The following is a 17721-nucleotide window of genomic DNA, read 5'->3' on the forward strand; positions in this document are numbered from 1 at the left end:
ATCTTTTCGGATGCAACACGTTGCTTTTGAGAAGATACAAAAGAGCATTAGTTGCTTATGGAATGACATTAATGCTCCTCGTGTATCTTTTCGGATGCAACACGTTGCTTTTGAGAAGATTCAAACGTGCATCTGTTGCTTATGGAATGACATTAAAGCTCCTTGTGTATCTTTTCGGATGCAACACGTTGCTTTTGAGAAGATACAAAAGAGCATCTGTTGCTTATGGAATGACATTAAAGCTCCTTGTGTATCTTTTCGGATGCAACACGTTGCTTTTGAGAATATACAAAAGATCATTAGTTACTTATGGAAAGATAGGGTAAAGCTCCTTGTGTATCTTTTCGGATGCAACACGTTGCTTTTGAGAAGATACAAAAGAGCATTAGTTGCTTATGGAATGACATTAAAGCTCCTTGTGTATCTTTTCGGATGCAACACGTTGCTTTTGAGAATATACAAAAGATCATTTGTTACTTATGGAAAGATAGGGTAAAGCTCCTTGTGTATCTTTTCGGATGCAACACGTGCTTTTGAGAAGATTCAAACGTGCATCTGTTGCTTATGGAATGACATTAAGCTCCGTGTGTATCTTTTCGGATGCAACACGTGCTTTTGAGAAGATACAAAAGAGCATCTGTTGCTTATGGAATGACATTAAAGCTCCGTGTGTATCTTTTCGGATGCAACACGTTGCTTTTGAGAAGATTCAAACGTGCATCTGTTGCTTATGGAATGACATTAAAGCTCCTTGTGTATCTTTTCGGATGCAACACGTTGCTTTTGAGAAGATGCAAAAGAGCATGAGTTGCTTATGGAATGACATTAAAGCTCCTCGTGTATCTTTTCGGATGCAACACGTTGCTTTTGAGAAGATGCAAAAGTGCATGTGTTGCTTATGGAATGACATTAAAGCTCCTTGTGTATCTTTTCGGATGCATCACGTTGCTTTTGAGAAGATGCAAACGTGCATCTGTTGCTTATGGAATGACATTAATGCTCCTCGTGTATCTTTTCGGATGCATCACGTTGCTTTTGAGAAGATGCAAAAGAGCATCTGTTGCTTATGGAATGACATTAAAGCTCCTTGTGTATCTTTTCGGATGCAACACGTTGCTTTTGAGAAGATACAAAAGAGCATCTGTTGCTTATGGAATGACATTAAAGCTCCTTGTGTATCTTTTCGGATGCATCACGTTGCTTTTGAGAAGATGCAAAAGAGCATCTGTTGCTTATGGAATGACATTAAGCTCCTTGTGTATCTTTTCGGATGCAACACGTTGCTTTTGAGAAGATGCAAAAGAGCATCTGTTGCTTATGGAATGACATTAAAGCTCCTTGTGTATCTTTTCGGATGCAACACGTTGCTTTTGAGAAGATGCAAAAGAGCATCTGTTGCTTATGGAATGACAATCTTTATTTTCTAATTTCTATAATTGGAAATGTTTTTCCTTGACGAAATTAAACATTCCTAAATAATTCAAAATAGCCGAAACTTTACACTATTTTCTCTTTATTTTATTTTGTGTTCAATTTTCTAGTTTTTCGAAATTTAATTTAAATGTGGCTATGACTACGACTACGCCCTGTTTCGGAAGCCAATTTTCTGACTCCAGCTGTTCAGACCCGCCGCAAAGTTGACCCACGCTAATCCACGAAAAGCAACCCACGCGGTGGGATGTTTTGTAAACCATTGCTAGGCTTGTCCAGACATCTGTGTAATACATGCAATGAATAATCCACTTTTCAGCTGATTGATTATGAATAATTCTATAGCAATCAATGGTTTACAAAACATCCCACGGCGTGGGTTGCTTTTCGTGGATTAGCGTGGGTCTACTTTGCGGCGGGCCTTAGGGTCTAGAACTTAGCTAAATCCCGAGCTCGGAAACCGGCCCTTAGGCTCAACTGACACTACCTCGACTTGAATCGTACGACTCCAGTCGAGGATACTCCAGTATCTCGACCTTACGACTCTCTTGTTCATTGTCACTACTTCAGTTCCATGCTACTCCATTTTCTAACCTTACTTTATAAAAAATATAAGATCCAATTCGTCAGTACTTCGCATATAAAACATTTAATAATAATTAATTATGAATCTATTGTCTTATCTAATTCTTATTATTGTCTTATCTGAAATGATAAAACATCACTTTCATAAAACCTAACCTCACTTTCATTAGAAATGCACGGTACTACGCAACTCAAGTCGAGGCTCGACCAACGTGTCGATTCGACGCTCAACTCAGTCTCACAGTCGTGAAGTCAAGAAGACTAGAATCGACTGGAGTGTCACCATTTGAAAACACATGCTGCGTCGAGAAGAGACTAGAGTCGCAGTCTCTTCTCGACTTGAGTCGCGTAAGTGTGACTTGAGCCTTACAGTTCGCGTTACGCTGCTTTACCTCAGTGACTTTGAAACGGCATATAGGCAAGGGAAGGTTTGCGGTATAATATTCACTGCTTTGCAAAAAAGCAGTCTTTAGAATCCCTAGATCCCTTGATGTAGAGAGTTCCCTACACAGAGATTCTTCATCAATGAGAGAGATGCAACGTATGACTAATAATGGATCGAGCATGTTCAACGAATGTCAGCTGATATGCTGTGTTGTGCTGAAAGCACGTAACTCCATAAAGCTCCTTGTGTATCTTTTCGGATGCAACACGTTGCTTTTGAGAAGATGCAAAAGAGCATCTGTTGCTTATGGAATGACATTAAAGCTCCTTGTGTATCTTTTCGGATGCAACACGTTGGTTTAGAAAATATACAAAAGATCATTTGTTACTTATGGAAAGATAGGGTAAAGCTCCTTGTGTATCTTTTCGGATGCAACACGTTGCTTTTGAGAAGATACAAAAGTGCATCTGTTGCTTATGGAATGACATTAAAGCTCCTTGTGTATCTTTTCGGATGCAACACGTTGCTTTTGAGAAGATGCAAAAGAGCATCTGTTGCTTATGGAAAGATACATTTCCAAAAATTTTTGAATGTTTTGAACGGGTAGTATTGTAGTCTAGTGGGCCTCCGCGGATAGGCAAAGCTACAGGCCCAAAGCATTTGGATCAAATTGTCGAATAGTGAACGGCTCGCTTACGGCGAACCTTGAGCTGCTTCTCTCTCAAAATTAAAATTCAAAGTTTATTCACAATAATTTTCAATCACAGTATCTCAATCTAAGGGTGTGATCACATTGGATATATTATGTGCAAATGCACGCTTGGTGATGCAGATGAGAAACAAAATCTGGAAAGAGCAATAGGAACATTCACACTGAACGCGTGCACTTGCTGGTTGTGTTCAGTGTGAGCAGCTACAGATAAGTCACAACGTGTTTAAATGACTCTTTCCAGATTTTGTTTGTCGGCTCATGTATGATCTGACGTGCACTTGCAGATAGACGCATCTAATTTGATCATACCCAAAAGAAGTCAATCAAAATCTCTCGAAATCTTTTGAATTGTATGAAAATGTTTGGAATCCCATAAACATTGTTTGTCTTTTTTCTTTAGGGCTACCTACTTTTAATATTGTAATGGGGTAAATAAAAATATAGATCTCAGTACCCTTTTAAATGATTTAATGTCCGAAACATTTATTGTTTTTTGACGTGCTCATGCAATGTAAAGTTGTTCTGGCAATAAAGAATCTTGAATCTTGAAAAAAACATGTGACAGTTATCCGCTACCTGGCTGGTCTTGGGTTCAATGATTCATGTAGGGAGGCTTTTGTGGACTTGAATATACTTACGCTACCATCAATTTATATCTTCAAACTGTTAATTTTCACTCATAAGCATTTATCTGATCTGAATACAATTGCTGATATCCACACTTATAACACCAGAGGGAGGAATAAACTGTCTTTGAGACAACACCGACTGCAGCTGTATGAGAAAATGCCCTCTTATATTGGAGCTAAGTTGTTTAACGACTTACCTACCGAGCTGCAGTCCTTGTCTGATATAAAAATTTTCAAGAGTAAAGTGTATAAATTCCTGGTTTCACAAGCCTACTACAGTGTGAAGGATTTTAGTGATAGAAGGTAGCATAGTTTGTAGGTAGGCCTACTCTAGTCTTCCATGTGTGCTTTTTATTGTGTACTTATTATTTTTACTTATTAAGACTGACGTTATTCATCGGTATATTACAAAGTGTACTGTGTTGAATAAATTAAAAAAAAAAATAATTTCAAATGATGCTATGAATTTAAAAATACATACAAATTGTGATTTTGAGAAATGGAAGGATTGTGCATGCCCTCAACTAAAAAATGAAAAATCTATAAAGTATCTGGGCATCATGGTTGATTGTAACCTTAAGTGGGAGCCTCATATAGAATATATCTGTAAACGCTTAAAATTTATTTCCTTTATCTTTTATAAAGTCCGTAAAATATTAGACATTAAATTACTTAGGGTCCTTTATTTTGCCTATGTTCAATCGGTGCTGCAATATGGGCTAGTGGTATGGGGAGGAGCTTATGATGTTTTCATGAATAAAATTTTTACATCTCAAAAAATGATAATAAAAGCAATTCTTAATAAGCCAAGGGCTTTTTCTAGTAGTGAAACATTTGCCGAATTTAAAGTGATGACAGTACGTCAAATTTATATAAAGAAACTTCTCTATTATGCATGGATGAGGAAGGATGAATTTACAGTGAATAATAACGTTTCTATGTATAACCTGAGAGTTACATCTCATAACATTTATAATATCAACTATTCAGATTTGACAATAGTGCGAAGACAATTGGTGTATCTTAGCTCAAAATTAAAATTCAAAGTTTATTCACAATAATTTTCAATCACAGTATCTCAATCTAAGGGTGTGATCACATTGGATATATTATGTGCAAATGCACACTTTGTGATGAAAATGAGAAACAAAATCTGGAAAGAGCAATAGGAACATTCACACTGAACGCGTGCACTTGCTGGTTGGTGGCGTTCAGTGTGAGCAGCTACAGGCAATTCACAACGTGTTTAAATAACTCTTTCCAGATTTTGTTTGTCGGCTCATGTATGATCTGACGTGCACTTGCAGATAGTCGCATCTAATGTGATCATACGCAAATCAAAATCTCTCGAAATCTTTTTAATTGTATGAAAATGTTTGTAATCCCATAAACATTGTTTGTCTTTTTTCTTTAGGGCTACCTACTTTTAATATAAATAAAAATATAGATCTCAGTACCCTTTTAAATGATTTAATGTCCGAAACATGTTGTGACAGTTATCCGCTACCTGGCTGGTCTTTGGGTTCAATGATTCATGTAGGGAGGCTTTTGTGGACTTGAATATACTTACGCTACCATCAATTTATATCTTCAAACTGTTAATTTTCACTCATAAGCATTTATCTGATCTGAATACAATTGCTGATATCCACACTTATAACACCAGAGGGAGGAATAAACTGTCTTTGAGACAACACCGATTGCAGCTGTATGAGAAAATGTCCTCTTATATTGGAGCTAAGTTGTCTAACGACTTACCTACCGAGCTGCAGTCCTTGTCTGATATAAAAATTTTTAAGAGTAAAGTGTATAAATTCCTGGTTTCACAAGCCTACTACAGTGTGAAGGATTTTAGTGATAGAAGGTAGCATAGTTTGTAGGTACGCCTATTCTAGTCTTCCATGTGTGCTTTTTATTGTGTACTTATTATTTTTACTTATTAAGACCTGACGTTATTCATCTGTATATTATAAAGTGTACTGTGTTGAATAAATTTAAAAAAAATAATAATTTAAAAGGGTACTGAGATTTAATTTTTTATTTACATTGTTTAATATCTTTTCAATTACTGCACATTGAACCATTTGTTTTCACATTATATTTAATGTGTTTTTTCTGTAATGCAGGATAACGGTACCGATGACAGTGCTTCAGAATCTCAAGGCTGGGATCCACCAGTTCAGTCAGACATTTACACTGGAGACTCGGACAACGCAAGCTCAACCCCTCATAGTAACCAACATTTGAATTCATCTGTAAGTATTCAAAACAAAGCAATCATAGTCTTAGGCAATTCACAACGTGTTTAAATAACTCTTTCCAGATTTTGTTTGTCGGCTCATGTATGATCTGACGTGCACTTGCAGATAGTCGCATCTAATGTGATCATACGCAAATCAAAATCTCTCGAAATCTTTTTAATTGTATGAAAATGTTTGTAATCCCATAAACATTGTTTGTCTTTTTTCTTTAGGGCTACCTACTTTTAATATAAATAAAAATATAGATCTCAGTACCCTTTTAAATGATTTAATGTCCGAAACATGTTGTGACAGTTATCCGCTACCTGGCTGGTCTTTGGGTTCAATGATTCATGTAGGGAGGCTTTTGTGGACTTGAATATACTTACGCTACCATCAATTTATATCTTCAAACTGTTAATTTTCACTCATAAGCATTTATCTGATCTGAATACAATTGCTGATATCCACACTTATAACACCAGAGGGAGGAATAAACTGTCTTTGAGACAACACCGATTGCAGCTGTATGAGAAAATGTCCTCTTATATTGGAGCTAAGTGTCTAACGACTTACCTACCGAGCTGCAGTCCTTGTCTGATATAAAATTTTTAAGAGTAAAGTGTATAAATTCCTGGTTTCACAAGCCTACTACAGTGTGAAGGATTTTAGTGATAGAAGGTAGCATAGTTTGTAGGTACGCCTATTCTAGTCTTCCATGTGTGCTTTTTATTGTGTACTTATTATTTTTACTTATTAAGACCTGACGTTATTCATCTGTATATTATAAAGTGTACTGTGTTGAATAAATTTAAAAAAAATAATAATTTAAAAGGGTACTGAGATTTAATTTTTTATTTACATTGTTTAATATCTTTTCAATTACTGCACATTGAACCATTTGTTTTCACATTATATTTAATGTGTTTTTTCTGTAATGCAGGATAACGGTACCGATGACAGTGCTTCAGAATCTCAAGGCTGGGATCCACCAGTTCAGTCAGACATTTACACTGGAGACTCGGACAACGCAAGCTCAACCCCTCATAGTAACCAACATTTGAATTCATCTGTAAGTATTCAAAACAAAGCAATCATAGTCTTAGGCAACTCACAATCAATTTATTGTCTCAGAACAATTTTATTGTTGGAGGATTGTTCCAGAATTAAGTTACACTTTTTTATAACTCTGTACAAGGCGGGAAAAAACTGAGAAATTCAGTGAACTTTCTTCCAGGTTAGGAGGCAGTTCGGTAAAATGTTCATGAATCTGCCATGATTCAAATCAAATAGCTTTTTATTCACAAAACATAATACAAATTCATGAAATTCATTTACACATTTGACAGTGAATACCTCCACAAAGACTTGAGTCTGTGAGTGGAGAGTGAGTTCTTTCAAGTTGATTGACATTATGTTCTCATGTTTTGTACATATAATTAAAACTATTTCAATTGAATCAACTAACATCCATCAGCAAATCGAGAATATGAATTGCACACAATGAAATTCCATACTGTTAATAAGTATATATAGACAAGTATATAAATAGTAGCTTAAAGGCTATACTTAATCATTATAAATGGCAAATTCACTAAGTTCTGAATAAGAAGGCGGATTGAATCAGTTGCTTTGCAGCATCCCTGCCAATTTCTAATAACCATCTACTCAAATGTTGCTTGTAGGTGTTAATACTGTAATTTTCAGACTGTTTTAAATGATTGGGAACGTTTCTATATAATATATGACAGATGTATTTAGATGTATTTTTAAAGCAGTTATGTAGGAGTCGGGGATGAGCAATACCAAAGTTAATTAGATTTCTTGTATTATGAGTATGAGCTAAATTATTGAAAATGATGTGTTTGTTGTAGTATATGTAATTCATTAAAACACGTATGTAAAGCTGTCTAATATTAAAAACTTGAAACTCTTGGTAAACAAGATTAGATGGGTAGCGATAGTATCGCCTGAGACCTGAGACATTCATTCGTCAGTTGAGAGCAATCCAATATGGAGCTACCTCTCACATTTTTACGTAGTGTCATCCGTCTTTTAACGGGAAAGAATAAAAGTGCAACTGAAATTTACCGCAAGTTGTATAGTGTGTACGGTGACGATGTTATTTCAAGGCAAATTGTTTCTCGTTTGAGGGAAATCCCTCTGTTGAGGGAAGAATAACATTACACAACGAACAACGATTGTTTGTTTTATTCTAATCATCTATATTCTCAGATTGTGATTTGGTGTAGAAAATTGAAATGGACCTAACGTTTGTATAATTTTTGGACAATTTGAAACTAAATATTAGAAAATTGAAAAAGTTTTGGGCAATAGCCTGTTTTTTCTTTTCCGATCATTGTATTGTTTGTTCTATCCTAATAAATAAATGCATAAATAAACGAAGCGGCCACCCATGTCACGTGCCCCAAACATTGTAGAAGATGTCCGTAGACATTGACCGTAGCCTTAACGCTTGACAAAATTCATTAGCAACTCTCTCAAAATATTAAAACTATAGTCAGATCCACGTTATAATGGCAGTCTTTAATTAGCAATGGTATTGATATCCTTGTCTTTCATTCAACAAAGCGGATAGCACTATCTCTTTCTTGCTCTGCTCTGTTGCCAGATCGTCTTTTAAAAATTTAGAATTAATAATTAATGAACAAAATATTTCATCTTAATTATGAAACTATTGAAAAATATAATTCCTTGCTTAATAAAATATTTATTTATTCATATGGCTTTTATCGGCAGAGAGATCGTTTTGGATGTTCTGCCTTGCCGTATTACCCAATGTCATTTCCTATTTACACTCAAGTTTATAGGTTATATATATATTGGGTTCTTCATGTTTTCTCACTAAAAATTTGTACTTTCACTTCCTGAGTTTCTATTTTATAAATTTTAAAATTAAAAAAAACTTATTTCTAAACAAATTCATTTTTGAAAAGCAAAAAAAATATAAAATATTATTATTATTAGCGTATGGCTTTTAATGATGGGGAGACCCAAGGGTAGTTCCACCTCGCCGTATATAGTCCAAAGTTCCCTAATCGAGGTAGAAATGCATGTTTGTTCCATCTCCCAATTCATAGACTCTCTCTACTTGGAAAAGGGCCGTATTACTCAGGATTGAAGTTTTATAATCGTATTCCAGAGGATATTAGGTTGTGTGGTGGTTATTAAGTGTTTCTATCTAAGATAACCAGGACATTGGTAGAGGCATGTCCCTATACAATAGAGGAGTGCTGCAACGCATTCTCAGGATCCCGATCCTGAACTTGACATGTTGCATGCCACTTGAGCCTTGCTCAAAAATGTGTGGCTTTACGCAACTGAATTGTAATAAATAAATATAAATAAATAATAATGGGAAACCGGACACTAAGGTTATAGGAAGCACATCACTTCAAATTTACACTTTTCACTTCGGAATTAAGTTCATTTTAATGTTAAAAAGTCCAAACATTATACAATATAAAATATAATTGATAATTTTAAACGAGAATGAACCGTTAATATTACATCAATAAACCTGTATCAGCTACCGTCTATAGAAGGCATTGACAAAACAGAGGATCGGCAACGTTGTTCTGCTATCTTTCTCCACTGTCATTATAACGTGGACCTCACTATAGTCATACATTCTTCACAACTTGTGGTGAATTTCAGTCGTACTTTTATTCTCTCCCATTGAAAAACGGATGACAATACGTAGTTTTCAATCGGCGGTAGAAGTGAGTGGTAGCTCCATATTGGATTGCTCTCAACTGACGAATGAATCATGGAAGCTGCATGAACATTTTACAGTACTGCCTCTAAACCTGAAAGAAAGTTCCCTGAAATTTCAGCCACTTCCTGCCATGTACAGAGTTATAAAAAATAGTGTAACTTGATTCTGGCACAACCCTCGTAGTTGAAACATCCGTGTTACGTTACATTACAACTACTGATCCTACTTGAATGGGTGGCTCGTTGGAATAAGTGATAACGCGCCGGTCTAATGATCAAGAGAACCCGAGTTCGAATCTCGACCGGGGCAAAAGTTTTTGACCACAGCACAATCACATAGATACACATAGAACTATTACTAGAAGGCTTCTAAGGACACTTTATTGAATCGAATTGACTATTACATTCATCGGTTTAATGATTCGATTTAAGTTGATGAGTGTCCTAAAAACCTGGTCTAGTTGACCGAGCGAAGTGAGGTCTAAAATTCAAGTCGACGGATTTGCATTTCTCTTTATGTTTATATTTATGTTCCACATTAACAGCGAAACGAGACAATAGATTTTCATGAAATTTAACAGGTATGTTCCTTTTTGAATTTCGCGTCGACGTATACATAAGGTTTTTTGAAATTTTGCATTTTAAGGATAATACAAAAGGAAAAGGAGTCTCCTTCATACGCCAATATTACCATAAAAATCATACTTTAGAATTATTCATAATAAATCAGCTGTCTAGTGGACTATAATACTACCCGTTCAAAAACATCGAACATCTTGAAAATGTATCTTTTTATCAACGTTGTAGACAGTTGCAGCCAGACCTGATAAAAATCAGACTAGAATTATTCATCATAAATCAGCTGTCGAGTGGATTATTAATTGCATGCGTCATTGCATGCAATTGATATCTCAATGTAACTTGGTAAAAAATCAGGTGTTGTGTGAACTATTAATTGTATGCCTCATCGCATGCAATTTTTATGCACTATTGATTCCAAGCAATAGCGCATGCTATTTAATAAATAAAATAACATAGTATTGTCTATCGACCTTTCTCTGCTTTCAAATCGGGCTGACCTGTTGCCAGTATGTCTTGTGGAAGATTATCTTTCGATGTTAGCATTTCTGATACATCAACCCCAACAGCCATTATCGTTTTCACACCGATATCTCGTCGACACGACATTCAGACAGGATATACAGTGATGGACAGTATAAGAGGAGGCTGTGGTTTATAACTGCGCGAGGTCTACTGCTCACAGAACTACTAGTATAGGTTAGGTTTAAGATGCTCCAGATAATGGCTACGCTATTTTGTACATCCTTAGAATATCATCAAATTTGATGAACAGGTTTTCTCAAAACAAAATTCTAATAGGAAATTGTGAAACGAAATTCATCTCGTATTGCAGTGACTCTCATTCAAATTGGATTTTCATTGTTTCAAAAGCAAGCAAGTGCTTATGATATTGAAGAATTGTTATGAAAGCTCTGAGATTTTACCACATGTTATTTATTGAGTAATTTATGTATTTTATTTGCAGAGTTTCAATATCCAATCTGCCGACGAAGAAAGAAATACATCATTCCCGCAACAGCCCCAGACTCAACAGGAACAGGCCGCACACCTACCAGGTTCGAGATTTATGTCAAATTATGATTTATTTATTTGAACAAAAAACAAGTGAGTTACAAATATATACATTACTAGTAGGTAACCCGTGCTTCGCAAGGGTCTATTTTAAAACTGCAGAATGAAAACTTGACGTAATAAAAAATCGAAAGTTGAAAATAGACCTATAACCATCCTCGGTTAATGAAGAGTCTAGATGCAAAATTTCAAATTAATCAGTTGAGTATATTTCAGACGTGATGATGCGTCAAACATAATTCCCTATTCCTTACGTGTATAAGCCAGTTCTTTCCTTTATTATAGTATAGAAAACTGAAGAATACATAATACTTGGAAACCTCACAGAATCATAATATTGATTTTTCCAATACATCAATAAATTTTAGTTCGATTAGGATCCTTCTCAATTTGAATCAGGCAGCCTTTTGTTTTCCCAATTCCAAACAAAATACCTAAAATACTCGTTTCACTGGGAATTCGTGTCTGATAGTACATTATAGCTGAAGAATATAAACTATTTCTTATTTTATTGTGATCTATTCATGTTTTTCTTATGAAATTCAATTATAGGCCTACAGCATGAAGACTATGTCCAATTCATTTGTACTGGTGGCAAAATTTTACATTAAAAATAATTATTTGATAAAATCCAAGTTCAATAGTAATGAAAACAAATTCCTTCAAAAAATAATTGATAATAATACGTTTCGAGGGAAAAAATTAAGAACAAAAAAATGGGAAGCCTCGGGGATTCGTACCGAGGAATCATCGCTCCGTAAGCAGGCCTTTTACCGCTGCGCTATATAGACGTTCAAAAATGAAGTCTTATAACATGCTCATAAATAGACACACTTTGGGCTATGAAACTTCATGTAGCCTACGGTAGCATAGATGAATTTGAACATTAATTCTGAAAAATCTAGAAGGAAAATTGAAATTTGGGCTTCCAGGTGCACGAGATTGATATTTTTAGAATCTATGTTCAAAATTTGGAGATCTAAATCATTCGCGTTTTTCCGGTATGCAATCCACAAGTTGACATGTTTTGATGCGAACAAACACAACCCTACTCTCTCTTATTATATAGATAACAATTAGTTTTTTGTATGGGTTATCTAGTGCAGCAGAACAGCTTAGAATGCTGCCTTAGTATGCTGCACACGTCAGGATGGTAGCTGAGTTGAAGCTCAGTCGAAGCTTTCTCGAAGGGCACTCAGCATCCTCGTGAAGTCGATTTGTGGTAAAACAGTCAATAGATGGTGACAAGATATTGGCGATCTCGGTGCATCTTTCTAATGATAATTAACTCACATTAATTATGAAATTTATAACAATTGAATGTAACATTAATTGTAAGTTTTTGGAACCAGTAAACATATAATTCTCATGAGTTCTAATGGATATATTCCCAGTTCGAGCAGGTATGAATAGTCCCATTAAATATTTTTGGAATGCTATTCTTACTTTACTGAACAAGTTTACTGATAGTGAGTGATATGTGGGATATTCACTTCATCAAGTTGTCAGTTAATCAAGAATCAACCCCGCTATGTGAATTTCTCTACTTAAATTATTTTAGTTCGTCAAGTTTCTGTTGCTTTCAGAAAGGCCAGTTGACACACATAGTATCATGTAGCTCATTCTAAATCGTTTCAAGTTCTGAATAATACCAACATATTGTAATTTAAAAGCAGAAACCTAACCCCTCACCTTTAAAACACCTTCTCACTAATCCCCAACTATAGTGAGGTCCACGTCATAATGGCAGTGGAGAAAGATAGGGGAACAACATGCCGATCCTCACTGTCAAGTGATTTGAAAATAAATAAATACTGCTGGAAGATTCTCATTTTTACTTTCCTTGCCCTACTACCATAGGTAAGGAAAGTATTGCTTTCCAAAAAAAATTAAGGTACCCCAATTTTAAGTTTTCTATACGTTTCAAGGTCCCCTGAGTCCAAAAACATGATTTTTGGGTATTGGTCTGTGTGTGTGTATGTGTGTGTGTGTATGTGTGTGTGTGTGTGTATGTGTGTGTGTATGTCTGTGAACACGATAACTCCATTCCTAATTAACCGATCGACTTGAAATTTTAAACTTAAGGTCCCTATACCATGAGGACCCGACAATAAGAAATTCAATAAAATTCAATTCAAGATGGCGGAAAAAATGGCGGATAATTACTAAAAAACCATGTTTTTCACGTTTTTCTCGAAAATGGCTCTAACGATTTTCTTCAAATTTATATCATGGATAGCTATTTATGAGCCCTATCAACTAGCATAAGTTTCATTTCTGGGAAAATTTCAGGAGCTCCGTAATATTCTTGAGAAAAATGGCGGATAATGACTAAAAATTCATGTTTTTCACCGTTTTCTCGAAAACTGCTCTAACGATTTACTTCAAATTCATACCATGGATAGATATTCATAAGCACTATCAACTGGCATGAGTCTCATTTCTGACAAAATTCCATGAGCTCCGTAATATTCTTGAGAAAAATGGCGGATAATGACCAAAAACCAGGTTTTTCACGGTTTTCTTGAAAACGGCTCTAACGATTTTCTTGAAATTCAAGCCATGGGTAGCTATTCATAAGTCCTATCAAATGACATGAGTTTTTTCCTTGGAAAATTGCAGGAGCTCCGTAATATTCTTGAGAAAAATGGCGGATAATTACTAAAAAACCATGTTTTTCACGATTTTTTCAAAATAACTTGACCGATTTTTTTCAAATTCATACTCTGTATAGTTATTTATCAGCTCTATTAACTGGCATGAGTCTCCTTTCTGGGAAACTAATGGGGGGTCCACCCCATCCTTGAGAAATGGACTTTGTAACCTCCTTCTCGTGCATGAGGTAGGTAGGTAGAGCAGTTCATAAAAAGAACACATAGTCGAGATATTTCATCTGTAGAACAGCTGTTTTGACGACTTTAAAAAAATGACGACAAAAAAATCATTGAATTTCACAATTTACACAAAGGAAAAAGTACTCTGAAAACAATTATATATACACATATACAAAAGTCTGATCGTAGTTTCGAATATGAGCAAGGAAATTTGTGTGAGTGTACCACACCAGATTTTTGATCATATGTTAGTATTATGAAAATGGCATTAGTGGCCGAAACGTGTTGTGACAATAGTTATTTGTGCAACTAGTGCGCAAAGTGACAGTTTGCTGCACCGAAAGAAACGTTTATGTACGAGCCGTAGGCGAGTGTGGAATAATGGTTTCTTGAGTGCAGCAAACGAACTTTGCGCACGTATTTCACATTAAATTTTTCCTCCAGTTACCATTGAATATGAGAAGTGGTTGATTATGGGTAAAATGGTGGCTGAAATCCATCAAATGTTTGTCTGTATAATTTTGTTATTAATAACAACTTTAATTTATTTTAAACTTGGTAATCCAATTGAAAATTAATAATCAATAATTTATTCAAATTAAAAATTTAATTAATCCAATTAATTTGAAAATTTTGAGTAAATCTTAATTTCTAAATAATTTTTCAACCAATCAATTTATGAATTAAAAAAATATTATTTGAAATAATGAATAATTAATAATAATATTCAAAATGTATAATTTAATGAGTTCTCATTTTCATTTATTGGAAAATCAGAAAAAATATAGATAGAAAAAATTCGCATTCAAAATACATGCCAACAATGTCAACAGCTGATTGGGATGACTGCAAGATAATACACAAAGTATTAAGAGTACGCAAAGTAACACTGCGCACTAGAGCGGAAAAGTGATTCTTTGCGTTCTGTAATCAGTGCAGGAATGGTCACTTTTCAAGGTAACTGTAGGAAAAATAATTTAAAAGTATACTGAGATTTATATTAAAAGTAGCCCTAAAGAAAAAAGACAATACTGTCCCACCTCTCTTAATTTAGGCGATAATTTCTACATCTGATTATGTTTCAGATTTAAGCCAGTACTCGGATGTGGTGAAAATGAACGAATACCTGACACAAGGCGGTCGCCGGCCTCAGTTCTGGGAGGAGCCTTTCACGCGGCGAGTGATGGAGGCGATCAAGAACAAAGAGCTGGAAATGAAAGTGGCCGCCGAACTGATGGGTGTCTCCTACGGTACTTTGTATGGACGCTATAGGGATGCCTATGGCTGCCTAAAGCATCCTTATAGGTACGAGGACAAAAGGTAATGTCGACAACCGATTTCTCTATACCTAACTAATCATTAGTTCTCTATTGGTTGAAAAGTCATTTTGTCTAGTAACGGGATATCGAATCATTGTAATGTATTGTTGTGCTCGAATATTCAAGATCAACGATATTTTTTTTTAATTCCAAATAATGTAATGCTATACTGACAGATTTATTTTCTGAGAGAGAGAGAGAGAAAGAGAGAGAGATTGATTGATTGAGTACTTTATTTATGTAGATTACAATATATACTGGCTTATACACTTATTTATTTATTTATTTATTTATTTATTTATTTATTTATTAGATAGAGCGAACAATACAATAGTCGGAAAAGAAAAAACAGGCTATTGCCCAAAACTTCTTCAATTTCCTGATTTTGTCACAAATCGTCCAAATATTATGTAGGTTATGTTCACTTCAATTTCAACACCAAATCTTCAATCTGAAACTATGAATCAGAATAAAACAAAGAATTTCAAATTTAGATAAATTGATAATGAAACTTCCGTTAAAACAAAAACCAACCTTCAAATATTCATAAAATATAGAATAAAATCACTTAAATATTTTGAGCTCGAAAATATCACTTTCACCATAGCTACAACAGCTGATTACTGTTGTAGAATAGAAGTCAGAACATACAATAGATTACAATACAGCAAAATTATAGATGAATTTACAAAATATAAATTAAAAAAATAATTATTGAGCTGTATATGATATGAAAAAAAGCAATTTGTAATAACTATAGATAAAATAGATAATATTGTTATGCATCTACTTAAATTGGCGGAGCTTTTGACATATCAATGTCCATTCTTCGGAAAGAATATTCGAAGTATCCTTCCCACTAACTCCCTACCAAAGAGAGAGAGAGAGAGAGAGAGAGAGAGAGAGAGAGAGAGAGAGAGAGAGTGAGAGAGAGAGAGAGAGAGAGAGGGTTGGAGACGAACGTGAATGATGAATGATACATATTAATGCTAGGTGAAATTAAAATTCAATGCGATTGGTCACTAACAATTTTTCTTTAATTTCTTCTAAGCTTCATTGTCGATAACCAGTTTTTCCTACTTCTTTTTCTTTTTCAACTTCATCATCATCATCATCATCATCATCATCTTCCTCAACCTACTCCTCCTTCTGAGAACACGACTTGGGTGTCACTCTGAGAACTTGTCACTCCGTCAACCTGTCCCCTTTTTAAACCGGGTTTGAGGGAACAGGTTGACGTGAGCCGTCCCCGTCAACCTGCCTTCTTTCTAAGGTGGTGACAACTTGTCGGGGGGGGGGGGCACTCTGACTTCTATGGTCATGACAAACTATCACCTGCGGGTACAGTAGGTGACAACTTGATGGCAATGGTATATTTTTTAGAGGGTACAGGTTGTCGCCTATGACCAGGTGTTAGGTTTTCGGGGTGACACCTGGACGCTGACCACTCCTTCTCATTTTTCTTCCTCTCTAACTCTAACTTCTTCTAACCATCTTATTGTTCTTTTCTTCCTATTCCTCGTTATTCTTCTTTTTTTCTTGTTCTCCTATTTCTCCTCTTCCTTCCTATTCTTCTCTCTATTTAACTCTGCTATTTATTCTCTTCCTCCTAGTCCTCATTCTCCTTTATTCTTCTTCTCTTTCTCCACTATTTAACTATTCAACTATTTTGGTAGAGATATTTTGAATATTCTTTCCGAAGAATGGACATTGTCCATATGTCCAAAGCTCCGCCAATTTAGGTAGATGCATAACAATACTATCTTCAGTTATTACAAATTGTTTTTTTCGTATCATATACAGTTCAATAATTATGTTCTTAGTCTATATTATGTAAATTCATCTATAATTTTGCTGTATTGTAAGCTATTTTATATAAGTGTATAAGCCAGTATATATTGTAATCTACATAAATAAAGTACTCAATCAATCAATCCACCTTTTTTGTCTTGTCCCACTTCTCCTTTTCCTTCCTATTCTTATTTTTCTCCTAACTCTTGCGTTTCTTCTTCTCATCCTACTTCTTCTTCTTCTTCTTCTTTTCCTCCTACTTCTTCATCTCTCTTGTCTTCTTCACCTACTTCTACATCTCCTCCCTTCTTCTTCTCTCTCCCACTTCTTCTAATTCCTTAAACATGAATAAGTCAATTGTGTCAATAAGTCAGTAATTGATTGATTCAGAATGAACAGTGTGA

The 17721-nt window shown here is 35.0% G+C and overlaps 1 protein-coding gene across 3 annotated transcripts in view; it reads left to right on the plus strand.

Moving 5' to 3' along the window:
• The window catches only part of LOC111043900, a 46197-nt gene that overhangs the window by 18358 nt on the left and 10118 nt on the right, over positions 1–17721 (plus strand). For all 3 annotated transcript variants that reach the window (XR_005571133.1, XM_039426494.1, XM_039426496.1), the window contains exons 5-7: positions 5869–5997; positions 11267–11357; positions 15293–15527. Coding sequence is in view for 2 of the 3 variants with exons in the window: in XM_039426494.1 (XP_039282428.1) it covers positions 5869–5997; positions 11267–11357; positions 15293–15527 (455 nt within the window). In the remaining variant the exon portion in view is untranslated. The remainder of the gene's footprint in view (positions 1–5868; positions 5998–11266; positions 11358–15292; positions 15528–17721) is intronic.

This window comes from Nilaparvata lugens, chromosome 4 (genome assembly GCF_014356525.2).
Source record: "Nilaparvata lugens isolate BPH chromosome 4, ASM1435652v1, whole genome shotgun sequence".
Lineage (NCBI taxonomy): Eukaryota > Metazoa > Arthropoda > Insecta > Hemiptera > Delphacidae > Nilaparvata > Nilaparvata lugens.